General features: G+C 42.8%; 1 protein-coding gene across 1 annotated transcript in view; it reads right to left on the bottom strand.

Annotated features, from left to right (window-relative positions):
• The window catches only part of LDAH (lipid droplet associated hydrolase), a 128654-nt gene extending 116904 nt beyond the window's left edge, over positions 1–11750 (bottom strand). The window contains exon 1 of the mRNA XM_030037436.1: positions 11512–11750. Coding sequence (XP_029893296.1) covers positions 11512–11545 — 34 coding nt within the window. The 5' untranslated portion in view covers positions 11546–11750. The remainder of the gene's footprint in view (positions 1–11511) is intronic.
• Positions 11751–12140: the final 390 nt, after the last annotated feature.

The raw sequence follows: 12140 nt of genomic DNA, 5'->3' as shown, positions 1-12140 counted from the left end.
AAACTATCTAATCACAGGACAGGACAAACAGGTTGGTGTACCTGATCTGAAGAATGATGCTGAAGTGAGAGATGCAATGGTAATCACAAGGGCAAAGATAAGTTACATAAAACAGTGGTGGAACCAAAGTAAAGGAGAAACAACCACTGAAGCAGATTTGACATATGAGATTCCACAAAGCGGTAAGATAACATCCCATGGTGTCCATGGCCAGGGTTACTATGAGGCCACTTTCTATCCTTTTTGATATGCCACAATGACTGGGGGAAGTGCCTGAAAACTGCAAAAAGGCAACCACCATGCACATGTTCAAGCTGGAGTGTGCACGGAGCTATAGGCAAGTCAGCCTCATCTCAGTTCTCAGAAAGCTGTCAAAGGAAATCCCCCCACAAAGTTGTACCCACGCACATGAAAGCAACTGGGAGAACACCCTACATAGACTTGGTGAGGGCACATCATGCTTGAATAACCTCATTGCCTTCTGTGATGAGATGAATGGCTCAGTGGATGAGTGGAGAACACTAGCTGCTGTTCAGCTTAACTTGAGCAAGGCTTTCTAGGAATGTCTCCCATAGTATTATTACAGCTAAACTGGTGAGATGTGGACTAAGTGAACTGTAAGGTGCTCTTGGGGAAAAAAAAGACGACGAAAAAAGAAAAAACAAAACAAACACACAAAAAACCTACAACACAAAAAAACCCCATTAACTTACCAGCAATGTCCTGCAAGGATCAATATTTGGCCCATACTGTTCAATGTCTTCATTAAATACCTGGACAATGGGACAGTATGAACTCTCAGCAGGTTTGTGCACAATACCAGACTGAGAGGAGGAGGAAGACACACCAACTGAAACACTGTAGGGGAGGACTGCTATCCAACTGGATCTTGACAGGCTGGAAAAACAGGAACCACATAAAATCCAAGGCCAAATGGAAAGTCCTGCACCTAGAGTTCAGTAACCCAATGCAGCACCACAGGCTGGGGGCTTGAAGGCTAGGAATTGGCTTTGCAAGAAAGACACTAGTGGATAACAAGTTGAAAATTAGTCAGTAGTGTGGCCTTGCAACCATGAAGGCCAAATGTATACAAGGCTGCATTAGCAGGACTAGCCAGCAAATTTGGGGACATGATTATCTTCCTCTGTTTGGCACTGGAGAGACTGCATCTGGAGTACTGTGTCCAGTTTTGGACTCCTCAGTACAAGCAAGACCATCAACGCATTGTAGAGATTCAATTAGACGATATGGATGCTGAAGCATGTGATGTATGTCCAAAGGACAAGGACCAACAATCAAAAGTTGCAACAAAGGAAATTCCAATGACAAAGAGGTTTCTCCACACTCACAATGAAGATTACTAAATAATGGAAGAAGCTGCCCAGGGAGGCTGTGCAATCTCCAACCCTGGCGATATTCAATGCTTGACTAGACAACGCTTTCAGCAACCTGACCTACTTTGCCCTTCTTGAAAAAGGGGCTGGACTACAGCTTAGGGATGACCTATAGAAGTTGGATGTATGTAAATTCATGAGACTGGACTAAATACAACTGTAAGTGCCAAAAGAATTGGTTGATGCAATTGCAAGGCTGCTGCTTATCAAAGAAACATGGTAATTCACAGGAGCTCTTGATGGCTGGGGGTGGGGGGGGGAAGCCAGGAAAAAAAAATAAAATTCTAAAATCATAGACATTTTCCATAAAGAAAGGTAAGGAGGAGCACCCAAGGCACTATAGGCTGATCTGGTGATCTGGCTCAGCTGAGTCCTCAGAAAAATCACAGGAGCATGTATTCTTCTAATAACATAAAGGAAAAGACGTTAATCCAGAATAGGAAACCAATTTCCCAGTGGCAAATCATGCTCCAGCAATGCAATTGCCTTCAATGATAAAATACCTGGCTACAAGAATGAGAGGAAAGACATAGATGTAATGCACATTGCCTTATTAAGACTTTTGGCACCATCTCCCACTGCATTCTCCTTTCCAGGCTAAAGAAACACAGGCTGAATAAACTGACTCACATAGTTTGAAAACTAGCTGAACAAGCTTAAAAGATAGTGAACTACTGGCTGTCAGCTGAATGTCAAACAAGTCAAGTAATCTTGGGTCAATACTGGATCCTATAAGGCTCAACATTTTCATCAGAAACCTGGATGATGAGACAAAAAATGCAAACAATGCTAAATCATCTGGGATAGTGGATACAGCCAGAGCAGAGCTTCAATTCAGAGGGTTGCTTCCTTCAGAACCTTAAGGACTGGGCCAACAAATCCCTTATGATGCTCAACAGCGGAAAGCACAAAGATCTGCACCTGAAGCAGAACACCATGCTTCAGAAGCAGCTCAGAGGTAATTGGCTGAGTAGCAGCCCTGCTGAAAAAGATGTCTGTCATGACGGATGCCAAACTGAAAGACAACAATGTGCTCTCAACACAGTAAGACAAACTATGTATCAGACTGAAATCCAAGAAGCATGGTCAGCAGTTTGAGGGAAGTTACTCTTGCCTTCTATTCAACAGTTGTGAGGACATACCTGCAACACTGAGCCCAGTTTTGCTCACCCCACCAGGTCAAGATGGACATAGGGAAACTTGGGAGGGTCAAGTAGATGACTACCCAGAGGGTGAGCAGCCAAGAGCACACGATCTCTAAAGAAAAGCTTTATGAACTGTGCTGTTTTAGTCTGCCAAAAGGATAAGCTGTCATTAAATAGCAACCTAGAGCTATGTGAAAAAGACTTGCAAAGATAGCATAGCCAAAGTTTTCTTTGCAATGGCAGATCATAAACCAAGAGGCAACAGCCACAAGTCTTGACAGTTTAAGACATTACAAAAAAATCCTTTGCTAGGAAGGCAATGGAAGATTGCTAGGAAGGCAGTGGAACTTCTTTTGTTGGAGGTTTTTAAGACTCAGCTGGACAAAACAATAATTTTGGTCTGAACAGAAGGATGGACTAGATTTTCTCCAGAGTTTCCTATAAATGAACAGTTTACCATTCTTATGGCCCTAAAACACCAGAAAGAGATAAAGGGTGAGGTGCAACAAGGGCATCAGCCAATTTTTCTAGTACCTTAGCAAATGCAGAGGGCTTCATGAATACAGTAGATGACAGTAACTACGTCTATAGGTCAGAGAAAAGGAACCTAAACTAAATCAGCCCCCAAAAACCATAGGAAACTGAAGTAGATGTATTCCACGGATTAGCTGTACCAGCTTAAATAAAAAAGAAACACAGCCCTAATTGGTGAGCTTATGTGATTGAATTCAGTATCACAATGCAAAAAAAAACCCTGGAAAAATTGAAAGCGAGATTCCTTCAGCTGCCTGCTATGCTAAGGCTCTAACAATTCTGCAACATTATCCCCAGAAGAGAATCATCCAGACCTGACGTAAGCTCCTTGATTTGCAGACTGGAACTAACACGCTCATAGCCAAGAACTAGAAGCAGAAGGGACAGACTGACCGATCTGGTAGAAAACCTGCAAAGATGAAAAAGAGGAGGAGAGTGGAACACAGGATGCCTAGATCTCATCAAGGATTTCTTTGGACAAACTACAGACAAACAGTGGATGCCAAATTTTCTACAGAAAAGCAGCAAACGTAGACCAAAGACTTTACAAGCTGTTGTGACATCAGTCACAAATCTTGACCAATTCTGTATAAGAAAAGCAGCAGCAGCAGCCAGTACCACATAACACTGAAACATTTCTTCTTTGTACTTTACAGTACAATTCTCTGTCAAAGTCGTATGATGGCAAGGACCTGCTAGTCCCTTTCACAGTAGTTCTGAATTAGTGAATAAAAACAGTTAGGTGTTACTTGTAAAAACAAGTAAAGCTAACAAGTTAACACTACGGACACACCAAATGAAGCAATGTAGCTATATGAAATAACCCACTAAAACCCAAACATCTATACATAAGGCAGTTCAGAGCAGCAAGCTGTTTTTGTCTAAAACGAGTGAAGTAACTAGGCGACCTTATTTTCAGGCATCACTCCATGACCTAGCAATCTGATGCCTTCACTTTTTTTTGTTCTTGTGTCATTCCCCCCATGCCCCTCCCTCAAGCAGTAAAACAGCTAGGAGAATTTCACTGATGACTGTGCAAAAATATCTGTGAAATGCATGGAAATGGGGTACACCTTACTCATGCTTAGAGCTGTAGCTATGAAAACTGAAGTGCAGAATGAAAACTGGCATCAGTTTTCGTTTCTGAACCTTGTACAGAGACACCATAAAGGGGACTGTGTATAGACCTAAGTAGGAAGAAACCTATTTTTAAGAAGTGGACCTCCAGTATCATCACAAAATTTGGATTTCATTACCACTAATAAACTTGTAGCAATCCCCAAGAAAGTATATACTGTCCTGGTGGAAGGGAAGCAGGGAAAATAACTTCAGGGTATCAATTTTATACCAGACTAGTGGTCCCTTGTCAGTGCCAAACATTATAAAACCAGTTATTGAGAAAGACTTTCAGCAAAGCAGTGTAGGACTCACAAATCAAAAAAGTGCTAGCTTGGAAAGGTCCAGATTTTGTGAATTCAAATCAGGCATAGATGGATCCCCCACCAACCTTATTCCGACAAGGTGCTTTGCTCTGGTATGAGCAATTTGAAAGAGTTTTGGGGGTAAGGAATCAAGAAATCAGAAAACATTTTCAGATCCCACAATAATACACGTCTACACTGGTCTGGTGCAAAATTATTCAACAGAGAGGGTGGTCAAAACCCTGGGGAAATGGATTAGGAAGGCCCACCATAACTTTTAACCAATCTTTACATCTCACCGAGAGTTTTGGCTTTAAAAAGTTCAGCATGTACTAATGACTACAACAAAAAAATGGAGCTCTTGTTAATCATCATAATAGAACTATTACAGCACTCTTGGTCTTGACTTCCACACTATTCTCAAGAGGATGAAACAGCAAATGAAAGACTTCCAAGGGAATGAGGCACAATGGCAACCTTTATGAAAGTAGTCACAAGCTTGAAAGCATCAACTATTGGTCTACAGCACTCAACACAGTCGGCAAGGGGATCTGACCTTTCATTGCAGTTCTGGCACAAAGACACTAAGTTTTATGTCTGGTCTCTTTTTCTCCTTTGGCAATCACAGACCTCAGTTTTTGTTTGTGCTGACACTCCTTTAACAAAGGTCTCAAAAACCCAGTTATGCTTGCCCAGTGCTGAAATAGCAGAGTCCATGTCCCCTGTTACTAGGTAGATCAAAAGGTCCTCCATTTGCCATTGCAACTTTTAACACTCAGAAACATGTAGCACTGGCATCATAGCAAGCATAAGCAAATCCTGAGAAGGATTTGGTGTGGCTGAGAGTCCCCTGAGGCTTCATACAATACCAGCAACTATAAATGTACCCAAAAGAGACATGACATTCTAAAAGTGGAATATATTTTATCAAACACATGTCAGCATACAGTGGAAGAAGTCCTACATATTATATCCTGTCAAACTATTTAATCATACCCAGATGGTAACTTTCACTTCTTCAAAAGAGCTAAAGCATCACAAACTGTTTGTGAACTGTTCAGAGCTACCAGCATAAAAATGACCCCAAAAGAGTGCACGTTTGTTTTGTTTCGGTTTTTCTTAAAGTAACTTCAAAAGCATAATTAAGGCACAGAATCCCACAGATTACAAGAAAGTGGTAGCTATACTCCTAGTAACTCCCCCATTTCCCAGTTAATACGCAAGCCTGATCATAAAGCTAGTAACGTTGATGACCTAAAAAGAAATGAGCAACAAATTAATTATTTAAAGAAACAAGTGCACTCAAGGAAATAATGATGGCTACATTTCCATGAAAACAAATAGGATGATTTAATTTGGTGTAATATGGGGTATTTTCCAGAACAGAAAATGGGATTTTGAGAAACTTTTTGGTCCCAAAGGAAGAAAAAGTTGTTCATTTGCACAAAATACTGAGATCTACTGGACAAATGAAGTAACTTTCAAAGACAGCTTTCCCTCTACGTACTGCATTGAAGTATTGGACCCAGAGGAAAATCTTGGGGAGTTTAAAACTGAAATCTCACAGAGGAATAAACAGAGGGTGGTGGGCATGAATAACAGGTAGGTATAATAAATATAATTTAAATACATGTTCTGAGATTAGACTGCAATGTTAGCAAAACCTCATTCAAGCAAAGATAGAATTTCTATGTGAGAGAATATAAAAAGCTGCTGCTGAATGTCTTCATGGTAAAGAAGGTTTCTACGGAGAAAAATATGCCAGGTCTCCTCCGACCAGAAAATTTCACAGAAACAGCAGACTCATGTCAAGAGAATCTTGTAAATGAACTTTCCCAGCTGCCTGCAGGAAAACCAAGCAAAAAGCAAAAATTCTACATTAGAAAATCAAAGGGAAATAAATCACAGTTTGGAATGGACAGCATGAGAAAATTGTCACAAATACAGTAAAGTCCGCAAAGTACACAATTTGTTTAATTGTTTATTTGAATGTGGATTATGTTGAACATCAGTATTTTGGGAGCCACTGGGCAAAACTGAAATATAACACCATGATTACAGACTGGGTTAAAATCTTGCTGAAGTTAGAGGTGGGAATGTTATGCTTCATGAACAAGAACCCATCATGCTTATGCTTGGATACGGAGAAAAGAAACATTAGTGGCCTTCAAACTTCAGCACATATCACCACCCAAAACGAAGCACGTTCAAAATTGAACAGGTATGTGAATTATGTGGGAGAAGAGTTGACACGGCCTTTCACAGGGTATTGCTTCAATAGGAGAGACAGAAGTAGCAGAATATACTACAAAAAAGTGAAAGAACAGATAATCAAGGACACATGCACAAGAAGAAACTGAAAATGGTATTAAGAGAAAATATGCACATCCAAATAGGTTTGCTTGAGGCCTAAGGGGTTTGGAAAAAATGCTTGCTCGCTAAACAAAGATGATGCTTCTTTGCCATTTGATTCCTACTATCTCTAGGGAAAACAAGAACTTTGCACCTTTTCAAAAGAAAAAGTCAAAGAACTATTTGGCTCTGCAACAGTATGTTCTATACTCTTATTTTTTCTCCTACATAGAAAAAACCCAAGTCCCACATTTCTGTTGTGCAGCCATTCAAGTCACACAGGTAATCTGGACAACAGTTAATGAAACACAAAAATGCAAGAATTTAAAGTAACGGTAACCTATATATGCATTTAAACGACAGCACCCAGAAGTTAACCATTTGAAGAAACTTCCATCTTTCAGCAGCAGTAATGACAGCCAAAAGCAGTAAAAAGCAATTGCTATTTCATCTTTTATTAAATAACTCCTTTTCCACCTCCTATCAGGATAAGATCCACTACTCAATGGAGAGCACTGTTCTTTCTTTGTTCTTGTTATGTAAGGCAAAGCTCAAAGACCATAATGAATACTAGCAAGAAGCACGTATCAAATAAAAAAAAAAAAAAATTAAACCAATCCAATTAGCATCAAGCTGTCCTTCATTTGGCTTCCCCCATCCTTTGCTGTGCTGTTCAGCATGAATCTCCCTATGGAACTATCTCTTTATGTTTCTTCCATATTTCCATGTTAGTTGTTCTCCCTTAGCCTAACATATGCTCTGAATTCAAAACACTTTTTTTCTTTTCTTCCCATTTTTTCAACTTACATGTGTTCTTACATCAACTGTTTATCTCACCTTCAACTTAGCTCTCCAGCTACTGATGGTTTTTTTGCTTTCTAACAAGGACATAAAAGAATTAGTCAAAATACTGTCTACTTACAGTGGACCAGCTTACTAGTCACAACAGAATTCTCCAGTAACCTCTCAACCTGTGTTTGCTGCTTATCACCTCCTTCTTATGGTTACTGCTTATCACCTCCTTCTTATGGTTACTGCAGCAGCTGTACATTCTGATACTCATTTACTAACCTAAACAGGCTAGGAAGGCACTGCAAGCAGAGACATGAAAACAAATAGGCTGTACGCAGCTCTGTGCAAATGACAAGGGAAATCAAACAGGAGAATCAATGAACAGGAGACATAAAGAAGAGACTACAAAGAATAATATCAGATAGCATTAGATACCTTTCTGAGTCACTACAGTAATATAATTGTCTATACCATTAACATGAGGCCTGGAGTCCAAGTCCTTCCCAATAAGAAGCAACGGTGATGTTCACCATTCTGCTGATCAGGTGGATGGGACGGGGAGTTGAACAGTCAGGCTGGAGAAAGTGGTGCATTAGCCAAAAAGTTTATCCCAGAACCAGTGCTGCAGGAAGGCCTGCACATGCCAGTGCTCTGACATACAGGCCTACAGTTCTAGTAACAAGAGGATCCAAGTCAATTCACCATGCTGGAAACACTGCTAGCTTGTTCCTCAAACTGAGAGTAACCCTTGAAGTATCACTATTTTGCAAAGGGACCCAGCTCCTCCCATCAAAATAATCCTGCCAAACCCTGACAACACATAACTAGGTACAAATACCTAAACAAAGCCTGTGTTCATCCCAGGTGCAAATAAGAATCCAGTTATCACCTGATACCCATTTTAGTTAGTACTAACATTTAGTTAGTGCTACAATTTCTTTTGAGAGGTAAAATTTGGGGGGGTCAGATTTCCACAAAAAGTTTGTATCAGTTACTTTTTTTTTGTAAATGAGAAACTTGAGTAAAGGACCTGTCTAAACAAAGGACAACAGGAACAGGATCTAAACAGAAGCAGATGAGGCAGAAAAAGGAGAGAACCAAAAGAACAGCATGGTTACTAGCAGCAAGAGGAGGAAGGAAGAATACCGAGGAAAAAAAATCCTGCTATACTTGGAGTTGCAGTATCTCTGGTTAGACGTTGTTCTGACACATCAGGATTACCTAACATAGGGTAACAAGGCACTTACCACACAATGCACAGCTGGATTAGATGGCTGTGCAATCCTAGCTAGGTAAATAAGCAGTTCTCTCATTCATTTTACTAGTCGACTATGTACTCAAGCTAGTATTTTGGTGTGAAATCTCAGATTTGTTTCAAGCTTAAGACTCTGTTAAGTTCAGACCTTTCATATTACACATTTGTTTCCTATTATACATATTCTTTTATCAAAGTGACTGACTTCCCCCAGTTAACCTGTTTACAAACCTTACTGGACATCTAAGTATTATAATTCAAAGTGTAGGCTGGAATCAAATTTAGTCAAGGACTTTACTGAAAATTCACAGTATTACACAGTGGTTTGTCAAGAGCAGAAAAAAACCATAGTTATACCGCTGTTATGAGCATGCCTCATTTAAATACACAAGAACTACCTGTCCTTCATATCCTGCATGCATGTTGTCTGCACAAATGCATGCACAACACCACTAAAGCTTAAACATTGAAATTCTGCTCCAAATACTTGGTAAATACAACCTAGACATTATTCAAAATGAGGACCACCCCTTTTTGCAGACAAGGTGCCCACATGATAATAAATCACAATAATAGAAAAAATGTAATTTAAAGGAAATCAAAGCTATCAATATAAAAAAACCCAGTAAGATCAGTGCTATTAGGAAGCTTTAGAGTAAATCTTGTCAAATTTACTGTTAAGTCCTTTGGCTTGGCAGTCATACTGGAAATTTTGTTTTACCATTACCCTTATACAATTTATTGTAATTGCCTTAGTGAATCACACGAAGCAGATAAATAGGTAATAACCCATCAGTGTCTCTTCTAATTTAAAAAGGAGGAAATATCAAACAGAAGTAGCAGAAAGCGTGTTCAAAACCAAGAGGTGCCTCCTGAGTTAGTGGGTATTTGACCCACAGAACGACTTGAGGCTGGATATTGCAAACACTAGAGCTCCACATGGGTTGAAGGCAAGGATTAGTTGGTAGAGAAGAAATCCACTGTGGAACTTCAAGTCTTCAGTACATCTGTTCCAGAAAGTTCCTGGACTGTACTTTGTTGCAGGCTGAGTTGACACTTACAGAGTTGGATGAGGTAAAAGAAGAATCATATATGTTTGCCTTTTTCACAAGCATCTGCTTAGGGTACCATCAAAGATTCTTGAAAAAACCACTGACTTCAATTGCTTGTATACAATCCTTGCAGTAATTTCATGACAGGATATATTAAATGCTAGTTCCGTAAATGTGACCACTTCCCTCACTGACATCATAAGAAAGCGCCACAAGAAAATAGGGAACTGCAATAATCCTGATTAATAATTGAAGGCTTCTAGTCTCTGAGACACACAGAATACAAATTCATATCCTGATTCTGCAACAGGTCCCTGCGGATGTGCTCTTAGACCTTAAATGGACATCATAAAGTCCCAGAGGGCCAGGAGTATATTGTACCTTAAAAAATAAGGGTCTGCATCATTCAAGCCATTCAAGTCTTCTGATGATAAGGCTTTAATATTATACCTAAGTTGCAAGAAAAGAAGCCGTTTCACCATTTTTGCAAACACAACAAACCAGTTACCAGTGAGAAAGCCCTCGACAACTGTCATACCTCAACAGTGCTTCATCATTATCTTAATTTCTTTAACCATACATTTCCATGCCAGCATTTACACCGCTTCCTGAACTCGCTGCTCACCTCCTGTCTGGAGCAGGCATTTCTTCTCTTTTGTAGCAGCTACCTTCAAGCCTGTATTTACTAACAATGACGATGCTCTGGGACCAGCACTAAGAACAAAGCTGACAGACAGAGGGTTCCTGAAGGAGGGTGTGTACACCCACTAGACTCTCTGCTTTTCCAAACCAATTATTTCCTCTATTAAGAGACATATCTTTCCACTTAAAAAATCTCATCTCACTTTTAACTTCTAAGAATTTATGATCTTATTTTCCTCACTTATAGGCCCTTCAGGCCACGGACTTTTTCTTCCTACCTGTTTTATAACTTGCCGCTTAGATAACAAGCGTCAGTCAGCTCCAAGAGATGCTTCACAGAAACAAGTACTGACATATAGGAAAAAACACGGCAAGTAGCATCACCGCAGTTATTTTCTGGAAAAGGAGACACTGCTTAGGACTTGTTTCTTGAAGTCTCCTCCCCATCCAAGGAAAGAAGAACCAAGGGAGCACGTACAAAGCATCTTTTGCTGCGTGCGATGTGCTACTCCATCCTTAACCTGACGCCTCGAAACCACCAGCATTATTCAGCGGAGCACGGTTCTATAAACCGGATTTCTGCACGGCCATTACATCAGGGCTCGGGGACACTTCAGTGCTCAGCCAGGCACCGCCTCAGCCCCGCCGCCGGCTTACCGCCTGCCGCGGCACACAGCAGCGGTCGGTGTCCGGCAACCGGCTCGGCGAGGCCCTAGGCGCAGGGCCGCTCGCTGCGCGACTCTCGGACCCGACACGGCCCGCCGGGCGAGGGGAGGGAAGGGAAGGGCCCGGCCGGCCCCGCCGCCCCGGCCCACCGCCCGCCCGCCCTCGGCGGGGGCGCAGCCCCTCCGCGCTGCCCCCGCCCCACACGGCGCCCCGAGGCGGCGGGTTGCGGAGAGACCGCCGCGCCGCTGAGGCACGTACCTTCCCCCTTCGCAGGCTCCCCGACACCCAGCATAGCGGCGGCGGCGAGGCAGCGGCCGGCGCCCGCGACGTCTGCCGAAACCGGGCGGAAGCAGCCGGCGAGGCCGCGCAGGGAGGGGGCGGGCGCGGCGCGGCCGCTCCTTCCGCCTGGGCCGCGCCGGGGTGGGCCGAGGGCAGCGCAGCGCCGCCCCGCCTCCCGCCTCCGCCGCCCCGCTCCGCTCCGTGAGGGCGGCGGCCCTGCGAGCCCCCCTGAGGGAAGAGGGCGGCCCTTGCGAGGCGGCCGGCCTGGGCAGTGCCTCCCCTGCCTCCCCCTGGGGCGACGGGGCGGCTTTTGCCGCCGGAGCGGCGGCCGGTGGCCGGCGGCGCCGCCCCAGCCCCAGGCGAGGCGCCGAGCGAGGGCCGGCGTCCGTCTTCCGCTGGGAAAAGGCGGGAGCAAGAGCTCAGTTCCCCCGAGACGCGCGTCTCGGGGGTTTCCTTCAGGTTCTGTCATTCGCGCTTGCCCAAACCTCACAGTTTCCTTGGGAATTCTGGCAAAGGGAGAAAAAAAAAAAGGTAGTTTTGAAAGAGGAAGATAAGCTGGGGTGCTTAGGAAAAGGCAGGGAAAGGGGTAGCGGAAGCACAGACTCGTC

This window comes from Aquila chrysaetos, chromosome 15, assembly GCF_900496995.4.
Source record: "Aquila chrysaetos chrysaetos chromosome 15, bAquChr1.4, whole genome shotgun sequence".
NCBI classification, from domain to species: Eukaryota; Metazoa; Chordata; class Aves; order Accipitriformes; family Accipitridae; genus Aquila; species Aquila chrysaetos.
Note: the sequence above shows the minus strand (reverse complement) of the source record. Positions and strands in the feature narration are given on the sequence as shown.